Here is a 19,021-nt window from a genome sequence, read left to right on the forward strand (position 1 = left end):
CAAGTACTTTTGCAGCAAGAGCGTTTATAAAATAAATAGATTGCTTAATGTGAGGAACGTTAAGCAATCTATCAAATCGCACTGAAAGGCACAGAGAAATTGCTCAGTCACAAACGCTTGGCACCCAGGGGCCCCATTCTGTTGTGCCCACAATTCTATTTTGGTGATGGATAGTTGAAGTTGCTTTTCAATGGCATTCATAGTTTGTGACTGACAAGAGATAATGAGGTCATCAGCAAGCATGTGTGATTCTACCAAATTCTACTGTTTTTGGTATGTTTCAAGTCATATTTGTAATTCTTGTAACGAATAATGTTGCGTTTATGATGGAACCCTATAGTACACCCTCTTCTTGTTCGAATGATTTAGATAAACTGTTCATATATCTGACTTAAAATGTTCTGTGGTGAAGGAAGTTTTGTATAAATTGGGGTAACTGTCCCCTCAAACCAAAAGAACAAAGGTCCTGGAGGATGCCATATCACCAAGTGGTATTGAAGGCTTTCTCAATATCGAGATTAACCATTACCAGATGTTGTCTCCTTATAAAAGCATTGCGGATGTTTGCTTCTTCTTTGATCATCACATCTAATGTTGAGCGATTCTTCGAAACCCACACTGGTTTTGGTTCAGCAGATTATTAGTTTCCAGAAACCACATTAGCCACTTGTGAGCCATTTTTTTCTAAGACTTTGCCTAAACAGCTAGTCAGTGAAATTGGCCTGTAATTATGTGGCTTGGTATGATCCTTCCCTGGTTTTGGAAATGCTAGTACAATTGAGTGGTGCCAAGAGTGCGGATAAGCATTTTCTAAAAAATATTCTGTTGCAGAAATCCAACAGGGAATTTATTACTTTGTTATTTAGTTTTTTTAATATTATACAGCATACTCCATCGAGACCAGGAGCGGTACTGAATGTTTTATTCAGAGACTAAAAGTTCCGTTAAAGTGAATGGTTGATTGTAGGGGTGTGATGTCAGAGTACAGAAGTTTATTTTACATTGTTCTGCAGATGCCTTATTTTCTGAAGGGTTCATTTTGCTGTAAGTGGACACTGCTGAAATACTGGCAAATTATTCAGCTAATGCATTTGCTATTTCTGTTGGTGTGGATAATTCCTGCCCTTTCCAGTTTAGAATTGGAGCTGGGAACTGCACATATTTACCATTAAGTTGGATTTTCTTCCAGATGAATCTGTTATGCGCGCCCTTGTTAATCGTGGAAGTAAAACTTATCCAGGTGTCTTTCTTTGCTTCTTATATGTTGGAACTTGGCCTTGAGTCTTTTAAAGTTAATGAGATTAACAGTTATGGGGAATTTTTGAAACAGATTCCAGGCTCCATTTTTTGTCTGTTTAGCATATGTGCATTCCTGATTCCACCAATGATTGCTGTGTTTGCATTTCCCAGGCAAAGATTTAGGTATTGTAAAATTTGCAGCTTGTAATATCTGTTTGGTTATATGGTCAGTGATAATATATATTGGCTGGGACTGTGTGCTATATCATCATCAAACTGAATTTGGGAGGCATATTCATTCTAGCTTACCCCAGAGAATTTCCAAGTGGGTCGCTCTGCAATGGGGATAAGTTTACTTGTGTTTGAACCTCACAAAGAATTGGTAGATGATCACTATTTTATTATTATTATTATTATTATTATTATTAGCCATAAGGTGCAAGGAAGCCTGAGGTTTATGCTGCACCAGCCAAAAAAAATCCCATGTTACCCTGAGAGAGAGAGAATCACCAAGAAAGAAGAATGATGATATCCAGCACAGGACCCTGGGTTTGCCAAGCCCATACTCAGCAGATGTGAGCCCCTGGGTGGATAATCAAGGACCACTCCATATTGCATATATGGAGGGAGAACAAATTGAAAGGTCAATTGCAGTCATGGATCTGGTAGAAGAATGGATGTAGGTGGGTTCGCCAGTATTTAACAGGGTAAGGTTATGAGGATGAAGCAAGGATTCTATTATTTTACCCCTTTTGTCAATTGATGGAGATCTCCATAGCAGATGATGAGCACTGAGGTCCCCAGGTAAGCAGAATGGAGTTGGCAGCTGATCTATTCGATTTTCTAATTCATGTGAGGAGAGAGATAATTTAGGAGGGAGATATATAGGAGCTATTGTAAGAGTGATACCCATTATGATGCACACTGCCACTACTTCAAAATGTGTCTGAAGAGAAACATGTTTGGATGGAACGTTGTTTCTGACAATAATCCCCACCCCTCCATGACCTGACGTGACAATACTCCTATCATGTCTGAAGACTATAATTTTTCAGGGTAGGAGACATTCGTGAATTTAAAAGAGTTTCCTGTAAGGCTATGTCAGCTGGTTTGTACTGATCGATAAGCTCCTGCAAATCATCTTTTGTATTATGAAAGTCTCTATAATTCCACTGAAGGAACCTTTCCATTATGTGGTTTTATGGGTTGTTTTCGGATCTGAGAGTTTTTAGTTGCAGCTTGCTTGTATTGATCTATTTTTGTTTTGTCTTTCTTAGGAAAAATGGGAAGGGCCATGTCCATCTCATCGGTTGCATGTAGTTCTAATATGCCATCGTCTGAATCATGCTGTCAATCAATGTATATTCCAGTGGAGAGTGATGATTGCGGTTTCATAGTTTGCCACTTCTGGTTTTATCATTGAGGAAGCATTGGTTGGTATGGTAATTGGGTATTACTAGCTTGTTCTGTTGTTTGTTGCGAAGGAGACTGTTTCAAATTAGAGAGTAATGAACGTGCCCAATTAGCAACAGACACATTCGGAGGAACTGATACATCAGTTTGAATCCCCGCTGACTGGAAATGTTGAGTCGCTGTGACGTACTTACGCTTTGTCTCTGTTTTCATTATTTGTCTTCTTGCCTCTAGGTATGTCATTTTGTTTTCTACTTTATATTTTTGAATTTTTTTCCCTTGCTTCCATTGTTCACATATTTCTGAGAAAGCTGGGTGGTTACCCTTACAATTTGGGCAATGCGGAGTGGTAATCAGATTGGTTATGCTCTTTTGACCCACAGTTGGAGCATATTGCCTCACCTGGACATGTAGTCTGGGAGTGTCTGTACTTTTGGCATTTGTAGCACTTTATGGGATTTGGGATGTATGGTTGGACACGGCAATGCAGATAGCCTGCTTTCACAAATGTTGGTAAGCTAGGAGTGTTAAAAGTGAGAATTATGCTCCTTGTTAGAACAAGATTACCATCTTTTCGAGTCATAATTCTCCTTGCATGGATGACCTTTTGTTAGCGAAGCTCTTTGACAATTTTCTCCTCTGACACAGTTAATAAATCCCATTCTGTTATTACTCCCTTAGAGGAGTTTAAAGTGACACGGGGAGTAACTTTTATTGATTGTCCTGCAAATGTTGTAAGCTTTAATAGCTTCGCAGAATGTTGAGGATGGGTAGTCTCAATCAAAAGATCACCAGACTGGAGTCACCTAACTGTTTTAGGCGAACCTACTGCAGTCTCGATGCACTTTTGCACAAGGAATGGTGATAATTTACTCATAGGCTGGTCTGATAGTGAATGTAATATGAGGAAAGCTGGTATCTCCTCCTCCTCTTAAGGGGTTGTTTTCAAGCTCATTGGTTGAGAAAAGTCATTATCCATGTGATTTGTCTCTATTCTTGAGTACAGTGGCTCTAAAAGTAGAAACATTTCGTTATCCATCTTTCAGCCCTCGGAGAGTGGATTTCTTCTCCCAGGTTACTGGACCCACCATGGCGAGGCAGGAACAGTGCCGCTAGAGTGACCAAGCAGTAAGTAAGTTAGTGTTAGTTTAAAGGGAAAAAAAAAAAGATGATTTTCCTTTCTGAAACTAGCTTACAATTCATAAGACTAAGTTATTTATTAAATATTAAAGTGATTCATAGAGCATTTATTAAATAAATGCTCTATGAATCACTTGGAATATCGCTTGATCATTATAAAACTTGGCATCTGGGGCCATCACTGGTTATAGAAGTAATGCAGGCCCATTTGGACAGGAATGCAATTATACTGCAATCACAGAATGGATCTGTCAAGGGGCAGTCTTGTCTAACTGATCTGATAGGTTACTATGATGCAGTGACCAAGGAATTGGATGCAAAAAATAATTTTGACATCATATACTTAGATTTTAGGAAGGCTTTTGATACCGTTGCACATAAAAGACTGCTGTACAAACTGGAGGAATGTGTCATTTAGGGCAAGTTACTGCTTTGGATAAAGGGATTAAGGGGAAGAAGATAGAGAGTGGTTATCAGTGGGCACTGCTCCTTGTGGACTAATGTTATTAGTAGAGTTCCCCAGGTTTCAATGCTGGGTTCATTGTTGTTTTCAATATTTATCAGTGATACTGATGAAGATATATCAAGGTTAATGTCTAAGTTTGCAGATGATAGGAAGGTTGGTACGGTAGTTAAATACAGTCATCAGGGTGAGCTACTGCAGCCAAATCTAGAAAAATTGGGGTCAATGGGCTGAGAAATGGCAGGTGAAGTTTAACATTGACAAGTGCAAGGTACATGGGTAGTAATAACTGCAGAGTAACTTATCAACTGTGTGGTACTACACTCAGGGTAGTAGAAAATGAAAAAGACCTGGGGTAATTGTGCAGTCTGACATGAAATTCATGGGGTTTGTCAATGAACTTTGCTAGCAGGGTTAAGAAGGTGATTATCCCTTTGGATAAGGCCATGGTTAGGCCTCATCTTGGGAACTGTATATAGGTCTGGAGGCCTCACTTTAGGAAGGATGTAGATCTGCTGCAAAGGGTGCAGAGAAGGGTAACCAGATTGGTGAATGCAAGAAAAGAGTGCTCTTACCTAGAAAGGCTTCAGTTCTGCAAACGGCAGTGCATCGAGAACAGGCACCTGTGGGGAGATCTGAATGAGGTGTTTAAAGCCTTGAATGGATTGAGTAAGCTGAATGGTATATTCTTCCACTTGCTGAGGCTATGCACATGTATGGGGACATAAATTCAGGTTGAGGAAGGATGGTTGCAGGAAAAATGTGCAGAAGTTTTCCTTCAGCCAGAGGGTGGTTGATTACACTAGCCAACAAAAAATATTTTTTGTCATACCTCCCAAATGAAAATATGATTCTGGAGGAAATAAACTCACCAATTCCGAAAATCACCATAAAAAGGCTCTAACATGTCTACATCAAAAGATGTACCAACATTTGATGTGAAAATAAAGGGATTAGTATAATTCAAGTTTGTAATACAAATGTAAAAAAAATTTTATACATTCTCTATAACTCATTTAACTTCTGAAAAATTATTATAAATCATAGCAAAATAGTTATATTTTAATAATATATAATCAGCATACCTGTAATTGTCCTTAACAATGTTTACTAAGTTTAATACAAGAGAAAATCCCTACTAAGGGATTTTCTTTTGTATTCCTGCTTACCCTCCCTCACAAGGCATCAACAGTAATTCCCTAATCCCCCATCATTACAGGATCTCAGTGACCTTGGTACCACTTTTCCATCGTGGAAATATCTTGATGAAACTGCTTCCCTTATTTATCACTCACATCTCCCAGATTTTCAGGAAAAATTCAAGATAGGAATGAAGAAAATTAATTTTCAACGACATTCAACAGCCCATGTTTTTGTAGCACTCGAGTAAATTAGACACCAACATGAAATGTTGGTGTCTAATTTACTCGACTTCTTCTTTCTTCGACTTTCTTCTTTCCCATTGCCCAAAAAACCATGTACTAATGCCTTAAATGATTGCTAAGCTGCCAATTCAACCTCCTTTAAATGGATTTCAAACACATCGCGTTTCAGGAGTTTCCTAATTTGGGGTTTTATGAAAATTCCTTCCTAAGTTTGGTATATATTAAATTAGGAAACACACTTCTCAAGTATGCAAATCTGTTACCTTCTTTATCTAGTCCCTTCACAAAATTTTTCATCAATCCAGTTTGATGTGCAGTTTCATCAAAGTCTGATGTGTAGGGGTGAAGAACTTTGTTTGATTGCACTAAAGGAATATATTTTACATTACAGTGTCTTGGTATGAACTCATCCTGCTTGTCCCAGGATTGCAACAATATAATGTTCTTCTGTTGCATGGCTGTCCCAAAAACACAAAAAACAACAATATTTTGTGAAATCCCCTTGCAAACCAATAACCTTAAGATCATTGCATATGTTCCAACCATAATCCTGGTATTTTATAACATGTAGAACCTTAGATGTGCTTTTATGAATTTCTTTAACTGTAACTGAATGAAACAGAGGAACTGATGAAAATTTGTTGCCATTATGAAGCAAAACTGCTTTTAAACTTAATTTTGAGGCAACTATGAATAAATGCCAAAATACCCTTCATCTGATTTATGAATGACACAGAAGTCCAATAATGTCTTTGTAAAAACACACACTATTCTCCATATCAAAATATTTTGAAAACTTCTCAAGGCTTTTTTGAAACAGTGAAATCTTTGTTCCTGCTGAGAGTATATTCCATTGCTGCAACCTAGAACCTAATAGTTCAAAGAACCAGCTTGTTCTTTCAGCAAATTTAAGTCTCAAACCAAATCATTCAACTCATCTTGTTTGATTAAATGTACCTCACTACATGAGCTTACTAGCTGATAGTCGACATCCTGTGAAGTGGAGGCTTCCGGGGAATTCTCAACTTGAACTTAATCACTATTATCTTCCCCACTAATGATATCCCAAGTTTTGGGGGGCAGTGGTGTACTGGCAAATTGTCACTGTGTAGAATGGGACGAATTACACAAGGTATATTTTGATATATTATAGCGTGTTTGCTTTTTTTTTTAGACATACCAGATATACAGGGTGTCTCAAAAATATTGGTACAAACGTTTAGGGGAGGTAGGTAATATCTAAAGGAATGTGAATAGCATAGGAACCCATAACCGGAAACGTCACGGGAAAGTACTAGCAGAGGCACAAGAAGTAGAAATGACACAAGACAGTAATTAGTGGCAAACATTTATTTGACATAATATTAACAACAGAGTACGAGATGGATGCATTTCATGATGTTACAACAGATGCTCGAAGGTTCCACTATGAGATGAGATGTATGCGTTACGACGACGCAGCATGGATTGGAGGACATGGTCAAACACACCTTGAGTTTCTTTGACAGTAGCAGCAGCGCAGACGAGTCTCGCCACGAGATCCATTTCCGTCTCCACAGGCAATTCATACACGATAGATTTGAGGGTTCCCCAGAGAAAGAAATCAAGGCGCGATAAATCAGGTGAGCGTGGGGGCCAGGCAACGGGTCCACCACGGCCAATCCATCGATGCCCAAAATGCCTGTTCAAATGGTCACGAACACACCTTCCATAATGGACAGGCGCCCCGTCACATTGAAACCAAATGTTGCATCTCACATTTGCTGGAACATCGTCAAGTAACCCTGGTAGAACTTGTTAAAGAAAGATCCGATATTTAGTGGAGTTAATGCGGGATGGTAACAGGTATGGGCCGACTAAGCAGTCACCGACCATACCTGCCCACACATTTATTGCAAAGCGATGTTGTGCCACATGGGGGCGCACACCGTGTGGGTTGTCATGAGCCCACACATGAGAATTGTACTGATTGAATAAGCCTTCCCGAGTGAAATAAGCCTCATCCGTGAACAAAACATAGGCTGGAAAATTCAGTCTTGAACACTTTCTTGGAGAAACCACTGCGCAAAAGCCACACATGCAGGATGATCTTGGGGAGCAGTAACTGAACCCTTTGGAGATGAAATTGGTGTAAGGAATCATCGTGCCAGACACGCTGTACACTGCAACGAGACACTTCTAAGGCAACGGCACGTGTGCTGGTAGTAGGATTATTCTGGACAGCATTCAACACACTTTCTTCCATGGCAGGAGTTCATGTCGAACGTGGTCTGCCCGCACTACTCCTGTTACCTCTAAATGACCCATAATCGCACAAATTTTGATGCACACACGCAAACAAACGGTGGTCCAGTACATGTTTGTCTGGGAAGCGTTCTCCATAAATTCGTTGAGCGGCTCGTCCATTGCCCTCTGCTAATCCATACACTAGGTGCATGTCTGCCAGCTCACAGTTGGTATATCGATGCATGCTCTTCATGCGGCGACTATTGCTTGAATGAGTAAACTAGAAAATTTCCCTCTCGTGAACTGATGAACAGCGCCATGTACCGACTTATGGTGACGTTTCCGGTTATGGGTTCCTATGCGATTCACATTCCTTTAGATGTTACCCTACCTCCCATAAACGTTTATACCAATATTTTTGAGACACCCTGTATATATATATCATGCAGATATATTTGTCATACAACCCTGAGAATATATCATGATCAGTTAATACTTGGAAAACCTTGGCACAGCCTACAAAAATCCTCACTAAAAACGCTCTTCAAATTGTAAATTGTTACTTTGGTATTTGAACATAAAAACCATAGGTAGAAGGCCTGATTATGTTTATCACCAAGAAAACAGGGGCCAGATTCGACTGCTAAAATTAAGAGAATTAGCTTATAGCTGTTAAAATAAATCAGTATGTCATACATTACTGGCTAGATTATGAAAAATTGGTATCTTTTGGTAAAACGTAACTCCATCTATATAATAACTGTGATGTGAAACTATCATAGTAGTTTGATTTTTGAAATCTATGCATAAAAATTTGTTAAAAACAGCATTTAAGTTCTCAGAGGTAAAAATTGTGTTGGCTAGTGTTATTGAAACAGGCTTCCATGTGTTGTTGTGGAAGTGAATGGACCGAATAAATTGTAGGAAGAAGAACTAGACAGATTCTTTGAGGGTACGGATGGGTAAACTGTTTTTTTTGGCTGATACTATATAAGCTTGCTTTCTTTCATCATTTGCTATTACTGCTCCTACTACTACTACTACTACTATCAAATTTAAAAAGCAATACAGAAAGCATCAGGTCATGTATCATAAAATATACATAAAATCCAAGTAAGCTGATAAATGAATTAAGAATGTTACATTTTAATTTTTACCTTAATCTTCCTTTCCTTGGAGGATATAAAGTGTTTTCATCATACCCAAGTAATTTTCTCCTGCCACTTTTAGTAATATTTCTCATTTTTCTGTGTGTCTTCGCTTGCCACAGCTTTGATAACCCCCATAACAGAGATGTATTTTTTTTTGTAGGCTGTTTATCTGATTTTGGGGTTTCAACATTTTCAACTTCATGACTCTGCTGATTGTTTATATCAGTTTCTTCTTGAATCATGTTCTGAACAGCCAAAATTTCCCAACCTTGGAAGTGAATTTCAAAAATTGCTGGAATAAGTGAGTTTCTTGCAGCACTAAAAGAAAAACAGTTAGACACATACAAAACATAACTTCTATTTATATAGTAATAACACACTGTATACATAATGTTCACTTGTTTTGAAGTGAACTATAGCATGTTTAGTAAGCAATAAAAAAAAATCTATAAAACAAGAAAGTACTAAAATAAATTTCCTAATTAATCAATTATGTGTCTGTACAATATAGTAAATAAATTATTACAATTCAATGCCAAGTTAAAAAAAAAGTAATCACTATACAGAAAATTACACTGCAGCACTGTTAGAAAACTAGTTTCATTTTAAGGAAAACAATAGGCAACACAGTGGAAATCCCAAAGGCAAAATGCACTGGTCCCACATGAGATAGTTACTGTCAGGGAAACTAGAAATATATTGTGTAAAAAGGAAAGGTAGATTAGGATCAGGTTATGTCTCCCAGGGGCAAATGTAGATGATGTTGTAGGGCAGATATCTTTTAAGGGCACAAAAGGTGACAGTGTTGTACATGTGAGGACTAATTATATCTGAGGACTTACTTAACAAGTACAGGGCGATGTTGGCAAAAAGTTGAGAGCCAGGATTAAATTTAAAAGTGCCTGCAATCCTGCCCAAACATGATACGAGGAAGTACACATTAAGAGCCTTGTCAATCAATTCTGCAGGGAGATGGGGACCCTGGAGAGGCTGTGCAAGTCTCGTGGGGCAGAATTTTTCTGAGCACAGTGTGTTTGTTAACAGGAGACACTGTTTTTACAGGGATGGGATACATTTAAATAAAAGTGGTGCAAGAATATTTGATGATGCTATAGATGCAGTGATAGGAGGATCAGAAAACTGATAACTTTGGCTGCACAGATAATTGATTAATTACTGCTGACGGCAAAGGTGAAAGTGATTCTTGCACTGCTTCTATTTTAACATGCAGCAGCCTAGAAAGCAAGGTGTTGGGGATTTAAAGCTCTTATGTGGGTCATTATGAAAAAGCAAATATATGGGCTGTGTTAGGGTAACTAAGAGTTAGAACAGATGCATATATATTAGCATGTACACTAATTTATTTATTTATTATTATATTTTTTTGGCTGATGCTGTATAAGCTTGCTTTCTTGCATCATATGCCTCAACTAATGCTAGGGCATAGTAAATAAATCTGATGAATTTGAAGTACTGATTTAAGTCATCAAATGCAGACAATGTGGGGATATTGGAGACATCATGTCACTGAGATATAAGGGATGAAGAATTTGTTGTTTGTTGTTGTTTGGTTTTTAGGAGCATTAGCAACTAAGGCCATATTGCTCCGGGAATATGCGGTGGTCATTCCCTGACCTTTCCGCATCCTCCGTATTTGGTGGTGAGGGGCTCGAACCCCGGTCTAATCAAGAAGCATGTGCTACGCACTGCTGCTCCTTCCCACCTGGCTACGGAGGCGTGCATGAAGAATTTGAATATGGAGTGTGCAATGTGTACAGACAGGACAGCAGAGGGGATGCAGTTATGCTTTTAGTTAAGAAACATTAAATATAAGGTAGTGAATCCAGTAGATAGGGGTTACCAGCGCAATGTTGAGTCAGTTTGGTGTGACATAAGCACTGGGAAAACAAAAACGAGAGGAGTAATATAGGTCTAATATTACTCCACTCATTTTTTTATAGGTCTGATATTACTCCTCTCATTAAAGAGTAATACAGATCTAATGATAGTGGAAAAAAGAGAAACAGAATGGGCTAGTAAATAATAATATCTTATAATGGGGGATTTTAACTTTCCAGATATTAACTGGAACTTGTGAGCTTCATTGATGAACTTCATCAATGATATTGATGAAGGTATATCAAGCTTAATGTCGAGTTTGCAGATGATACAAAGGTTGACAGGGTTGTTAATGATAGTAATGACAGCATGCTATTGCAACAGGATCTAGAAAAGTTGGGCAGATAGGCTGAGAAGTGGCAACTGAAGTTTAACATTGATAAATGTAAAATACTGCATATGGGTAGCAGTAACCTCAGAGCAATGTACCAACTGTGTGGTGTTACACTCAGGGTAGTGCAGAATGAAAGAAACCTGGTGGTAATTGTGCAGTCAGATATGAAGTTTTCTGAGCAGTGCAGACTGGCTGTCAGAGCAGGTCATGGGGTCTTGTCAATGACATACAGGAATTTTGCTAGCATGGATAAGGAGGTGATTATACCCTTGTATAAAGCAATGGTCAGGCCACACCTTGAGTACTGCATACAGGTCTGTAAGCCTCATTTTAGGAAGGATGTAGAGTTGCTAGAATGAGTACAGAGAAGTGCAACAAGACTGGTAAGAGGAAACAAAGAAAGACTTAAGTTCTGCAAATTGCAGTGTCTGGAGACTACGCTCCTGCGAGTTGATCTGATTGAGGTGTATAAGGCCTTGAATGGATTGAGCAGGCTGAATGCTGATCGGATTCTTCCTCTTGGTCAGATTACAAACCTGAAGGGCATAAACTAAAACTGAGGAAAGACAGTTGTCGAACAGATGTGCAGAAATTTGCCTTTAGCCAGAGTGTAGTTGATTGCTGGAACAAACTTCCATCTGTCGTTGTGGAAGTTGATAGTTTAAATAAATTCAAGGAAGAAGAGGTCAAACTTTTGGAGCAAATGGATGGGTGAAATGGGAATTTTTTTTTTTTTTTTTTTTTTTGGCTGATGCTGTATAAGCTTGCTTTCTTGCATCATATGCCTCTACTAATGCTAGTGTAACAGACACTGTTTCTTTTGCATGCCTTCTCTATAGATACTTCCATGGGCATTGTTCCTCTGAATTGGCATCAGTAATTCTCCCACTCTCTTCCAAACCAGTCTGCACATGGAACACAAGCAGTCAGCATTGATTTACTGTCCAACTCCCAAAACTAACTTTTCCTCTTCTTCATCCATCCTTTCTATTTTCTAGAACAGGGGTGGGCAAACTCCAGCCTGCAAACATGCATAATCATTTTCAAAATATATATAATAAATGGCCTGCCATTTATTATATATATTTGACATAGAATTATTATATATATAACAGAGAATGAAAAAAATTGTGCAGTATAACAGATGGACTGTGTTCAATCAAATGACAGCCCCAGTATAACAGTCGCATGTAAAGAACCTTGTCATGGATGGGATACAGTAGCAGACAACTCAATGGGATGAATCAATGTTGTCGGCTAAAAACAAGTAGCTATGGGCCCAGGAACCCTGAGACATGACAGTTGGGCAACAGCAACATGAATAAATGGACCTGCTTTGTCATATGTGAACACTGAAGCTCAGCCCATTGATGAAGCAGGTAATAACCCCTGATATTGGTGGATCAAAGCATGCCACAGCCTATTTGGGACACTGTTGCATAGATTAGGTTTATTCCTTCATGTGCTCACAGTTCATCCATCTGATAATGGTTACTTAGTAGGATATTGCACTATGTCACAAGACATGAATCCTTTGGGAATGGCTCAGAGTATGAAGGTGGATTTATCATACTGAATTGATTTGCTCAGTCACTAGATCTCAACCTGATCAAGCACCTTTTGGATGAGGAGGACCACCTACTCACAGCAAGGTGCTGTGAACAGGTCCTGTGCACTGCCATTCAATCCAAGGTAACTGCAGGATGCAATCCAGTATGTATTAATGATCATGTATTAATGATCTTGGTAAAACACCTCCCACCATTCCCAACACGCTCCATTCAATGCCTCCTGTGATCTTCTGTCAAAAGGATATCAGAAGGATTTTGATGAATCTTGATGCTAAGAAAGCTCCAGGTCCTGATGGTATTTCTCCACTTGTTCTGAAAACCTGTGCTCCTGAACTTACTCCTATTGTTTGCCGACTTTTCTCACTTTCTTATTCCAAAGGTGTTTTTCCTTCTGCTTGGAAATTTGCTCATATCCAGCCAGTTCCTACAATGGGTGACAAATCCCTCCCATCCAATTATCATCCCATTGCAATTACTTCTACTCTTTCTAAAGTAATGGAGAAATCAATTAACCGCCAACTCTTAAACTACCTAGAAACCTTCCGTCTGATCAATGATCGCCAGTATGGATTCTGTCAGTGTCGATCCACTGGTGATATTCTGGCTTATGTTACCCATTTATGGACTAATTCAATGGAAAGGTTCGGTGAAACACAAGTAGTTGCTCTTGACATCTCAAAGGCTTTTGATCGTGTTTGGCATAAAGGTCTTCTAAACAAGCTTCCATCTTATGGTTTGCCAACTATTTTTAGTAATTGGTTATCCAGTTTTCTCTCTGATCGCTCACTGAGGGTGATGGTATATGGCTCTCTGTCTTCTAACTTCTCCACTAATGCCAGTGTTCCCCAAGGTGCAGTTCTTTCCCCCACTCTTTTCCTCTTGTATATTAATGACCTTCTTCCATTGACTGGAAATCCTATCCATAGTTTTGCCGATGATAGCATGTTGCATTCCACTTTCCATTTTGAGAAACCTTGTCCTGCTCAATCAGCTTCAACTTCTCGAAAATCTGCTACCAATTCCTTAAATGCCGATCTTCAGGTAATTCTCCAGTGGGGCAAAGACAACTTAGTTGATTTCAACCCTTCTAAAACTCAGTCTTGTCTTATATCTTGCAAAAAGGATTCTTCTGCTCCTATGCTTATCTTTAGTGACACTCCGATTTCTAGGCAAAATGATATATCTCTTTTGGGGATTACCCTGACTTCTAATCTCTCTTGGCACAAGCATATTACAAATATTGCTTCCTCTGCATCTAAAAAACTTGGTTTTCTCTTTCACTCTCGGCGTTACTTTTCTTCCAAACAGTTGCTCACTCTGTATAAATCCACCCTGCTATGGAATATTGTTCCCACATCTGGGGTGGTGCCCCCAAAACCTCTCTCAGGCTTCTTGATTCCATTCAGAAGAGGGCAGTTAGGTTAATTAATGATTCATCTCTAACAGAGTCTCTCCACTTGCTTTCTCATAGACGTACTGTTTCTGCTGCATGCCTCTTCTACAGATACTTCCATGGGCACTGTTCTTCTGAATTGGCTTCTATAATTCCCGCTCTCTCTCTTTCAAAACAGTCCGAACGCTTGCCGCCACCAGCCAACATCCATTTACTGTCCAACTTCAAACTCATAGAACCAACTTTTTTTTTTTCCTCGTTTATTCATTCAACTGCCGTTTTCTGGAACAGCCTTCCTTCATACGTATTTCCTAAAAATTACAGTCTACAGAAGTTGAAGTCCAATGTCAACAAATATCTTCTTTCGTCTTCTCAACCTCCAATCCAAGCACGGTACTAACTACTATAGGTTCTAATACCTCTCGTGTTTGGGGTTCACATAAAAAAAAAAAAAAAAATGTACGGGTCCATACCCTAATGGACTGGGACAGTTATGAGGGTTAAAGAAGATAATGCTCACTATTAGGTTAGTGTAACTAATAAACTGGACACTCAGTGTATATACTGGCAGCAATAACTTGTGTTTTACAAGTATTTCCTACATATTTTAACTTTTCCCCTTGACTAATTTCTTTAACACTTTTCTATTTTCAATCACAAAAATTTTGATCACCTTTACATTTTTGTATCCTTGAATATTTCTGGATTTGTTATTTTTGTTTGTTATTTGATTTTTAGGAGCATTAGCAACTAAGGCCATATTGCTCCGGGATATGCGGTGGTCATTTCGTGACCTTTCCGCATCCTTCGTATTTGGTGGTGACGGGCTCGAACCCCTGTCTAATCAAGAAGCGTGTGCTACGCACTGCTGCTCCTTCCCACCTGGCTACGGAGGCGCCTAATATTTCTGGAAGCTGACCTTGCAGATACTATTGTTAGCTTTATGGTTTTTGAGGTAGACTCCCTATCAACACAGTTTTTGACAGTTTTTTTTAGTACTTATATTATCAACACAGGAATAACCTTCTCACCTTAAAAATACCTAAATTGTACTTACATGGAATGAGGTATATTTTGCAGCATGGGAATAAGATGATTGGTATCTTTTGCCTCTAAAAGTTTTTCACTGGAAAGTGACAAAATAGATAAAGCTGTCTGGAAAATCACCACATTTCCTGGAATAAGGAGTTAAAAAAACAACATGTCAGGAAATTATACACATATAAAATTAAGAGGATTTCATTAAAAAACATACCCTCTTTGTCATGCCTCCCCCAGATACGTCTTGCAATAATTGTTTGAGATTTACTGGCACAGGAGCTACTTGGCCATACTGTGCCTCTTGCAATAGTACTGCAACGGTGCTAAAGCACCTACTAGCATTGGCTTTTTCAGTCCATCTGTAAAAATCAACAGCACTCTTCTGGCTGGGCATATTTTGAACTTCAACCACTGAGGTCCTTAATGAAATTTATCAATCAAATTCTATTTATGTATACATCAGTTTGAAGAATCATTTTCTCCTATGCATTTTTATCAATTAAATACAAGAAATTTGGCAACATAATTGCATACTGATATATAGGGTGATTATAAAGTTACTTAAATTTAAAAAATTATTACACTGATTTAATTATGCAAGAACATGAAGCATGAACCCCAAATGAACGAGTGCATCCTCAAGTTTTCAATGCTCTGGTGAGTGCATGTCCCTCTGTAACTTAGTAAAGGACCCCAAACTTGTATCACTTGTGTGATTGAATCACACAAGCGATATTATGTTGTTTGGCACATAGATGGCATCCTTCACAAATCCCAGTAGAGAAAAGTGAAGGCAAATGGCCCCAATGGCCATAGGGCTGGGCTAGCATGGTAAATCCAGTTATTGGGTATAATGTTTTGATCAAGAAAACGATGCATATCTAGGAGAAAATGTAGAACACTTACTCGTTGGAGCAGTGTGAGCATTCACACTAGTATTTAGTTTTGGGATAAGACAACATGCAAGGGCAATTTTTTCAACGAATCCAGTTTATAATTCCCACAACAGCTGCTTCTGAAAAGAACAATATCTGTACACCTTTTACATGCTCATGCTGCAAACAACTTGAAGAGTTATTCAATGAGGGGGGGTGCTAGAAGTTTATCAAACTAACAGGGAGCCAAGTGATTTTGTAATAACTGATCTCAACTGAGCAAAGTGGAGGAGGAGAAGTTAAACATAAAAAAGGCACCTGGGATGGACAGAATCTATCCAGTTATATTAAAGGAGGCAGCAAAGGAAGTAAGCAAACCCTTAGCCATAATTATGAGAACTTCCTTGGACTCAGGGGAGGTCCCCATGGACTGGAGGTGTGCAAATGTATCACCAATTCATAAAGGGGGTTCAAAAGGTGACACAAGTAACTTTAGACCTGTTAGTTTAATTTGTGTTCTGGGGGAAAATAATGGAATCACTGGTTAAAGAAGCATTGCAGGATCATCTAGACAAGACTGCAGTAATAGTTAAGACAGAGCATAGGTTTGTTAAAGGGAGGTCTCGTCTGATCAATCTGATTGGATACTATGATGTTGTCACAAAGGAATTGAATGCCAAAAATAATTTTGATATCATATGCAGTCAATTCCGGTTATTTGGGACATGTCGGGACTAGTGCATTTTGGCCTGATTAAGCGGCTGCCCCAATTATCCGAAGTTTCACGTAAATAGTCAAAAATGCAATGGACCCCCACTTTACAATTGGTTCACTGTGCAATCAAATCACGTTACGATGGACTCACCATAGTAAAGTACCATTCACTATACGATGTGTAGTAAGTGCCGATCATTGTGATCACGGTTGTGAACTTAATTTTAATTCTATTAAACAGCGATTCTAATTAGCGAAAATAGGAGGAATATTATCCACAGGCTATAAAAGTAAAGATATGTTAAGCACAAATTTACCCTTTATTACCTTACCAATTAAAAAATTAAATGATACCTGATAATTGGAATAATTAATATGTACTGTAATATGTACATACTAATTAGTTGACATTTCTGTTCACTGACGTGTGGGTGGTGGTTAAAATTTAAAACAGTAAAAAGTTATGCAATCAATAACAAAGAACACGGCACACACAAATTGCAAGTAACAGGATATGTGCAAGTGAGAACGGAGTAACAAGTTACAAAGCTTTAAAAATAGGAATGAAGAGAAGATTCTGAAAATTAATTTTTTTATATGATTGAAGATTCCATGGAAGTGTAAACACATTTCACCATAATAACCCACAGAATTCCAGCTGTCGGTATTATTGCAAATTCAATAAGATCGAGTTCACTATCCGTTTATGATAGATTGCACTAACAGAAAAGCCCAATAAACAGGTGACTGCTAATTGTTTTTATTGTTTTATGGCTGTGACCTCCAGAAATCTGACTGAACCAAGCGGTCGGAGACAATCATAGGGTAATCTCCAGTGCTGCGATCTCCTGCCCCGATTAAACAGAATGTTGTCCCAATTAAGCGAAGTAAACCCTAGCTATTTTCTCGACTGGGTTCTGTTTTTTAAGATTTGCTCCAAATAAATGGCTGCCCCAATTAACCAGTGGCCCCAATAACCGGAATCCATTGTACTTGGATTTCAGGAAAGCTTTTGATACTGTTTGCACATGGAAGACTGCTGTACAAATTGGAGAGGTATGGCGTTAAGGGTAAGTTGCTACAATGGATAAAGGGATGGTTGAGTGGGAGCCGACAGAGAGTAATCAATGGACACTGCTTTTCATGGGCAAATGTTATTAGTGGAGTTCCCCAGGGTTCGGTGTTGGGCCCATTGTTGTTTTGTATATTTATCAATGATATTGATGAAGGTATATCAGGTTTAATGTCCAAGTTTACAGCTGATACAAAAGGTTGGAATGGTTGTTGATAACAGTAAAGACAGCATGCTACTCCAACTGGATCTAGATAAGTTGGGCAAATGGGCTGAGAAGTGGCAACTGAAGTTTAACACTGACAAATGTTAAACTTCAGTTTATGGGTAGCAATAATCGAAGAGAAATGTACCAACTGTGTGGTACTACACTCAGGGAAGTGGAAAGTGAAAAAGACCTGGGGTAATTGTGCAGTCAAATATAAAGTTCGCTGAACAGTGCAGATGGGCTGCCAGGGCAAGTCATGGAGTCTTGTCAATGATATATAGGAATTTTTCTAGCAGGGATAAGGAGGTGATTATTCCCTTGTATAAGGCAATGGTCAGGCCACACCTTGAGTACTTTGTACAGGTCTGGAGGCCTCATTTTAGGAAGGATGTAGAGTTGCCAGAACAAGTACAAAGAAGGGCAACAAGATTGGTGAGGGGAACAAAGGGGTGCTCTTACCAAGAAAGGCTTAAGTTCTGCAAATTGCAGTGCCTGGAGAGTACGCACCTGTGAGGTGATCTGATTGAGTGGGTTGAGTAAGCTGAATGCTGATGGGATTCTTCCTCTTGCTCAGAATAATCACCTGAGAGGGTATAAATTTAAAATGAGGAAAGACAGTTGTAGGATAGACGTGTGGAAGTTTGCCATTAGCCAATGGGTAGTTGATTGGTGGAACAGACGTCCATCTTTTGTTGTGGAAGTTGATAGCATAAATAAATTTAAGGCTGAGCTGGACAGGTATTTGGAATGAACGGAGGGGTGAAATGGGAGCAGTTTTTTTTTTTTTGGCTGATGCTACATAAGCTTGCTTTCTTGCATCGTATACCTCCACTAATGCTAATGCTAACTGTGGGACTTTTTTTGCTTATGCTGCAACAGCTTGCTCACATTTTCAGT

The 19,021-nt window shown here is 38.8% G+C and overlaps 1 protein-coding gene across 1 annotated transcript in view; it reads right to left on the minus strand.

Moving 5' to 3' along the window:
- LOC150077482 (uncharacterized) overlaps window positions 1–19,021 on the minus strand; it is a 142,743-nt gene that overhangs the window by 14,333 nt on the left and 109,389 nt on the right. The window contains exons 9-10 of the mRNA XM_090385916.1: window positions 15,272–15,389; window positions 9,024–9,335 (exon numbers count right to left, since the gene is read on the minus strand). Of these exons, the coding sequence (XP_090242042.1) occupies window positions 9,024–9,335; window positions 15,272–15,389 (430 nt within the window). The remainder of the gene's footprint in view (window positions 1–9,023; window positions 9,336–15,271; window positions 15,390–19,021) is intronic.

This window comes from Mastigoproctus giganteus, chromosome 12, assembly GCF_048544385.1.
Source record: "Mastigoproctus giganteus isolate SK-2022 chromosome 12, ASM4854438v1, whole genome shotgun sequence".
Lineage (NCBI taxonomy): Eukaryota > Metazoa > Arthropoda > Arachnida > Uropygi > Thelyphonidae > Mastigoproctus > Mastigoproctus giganteus.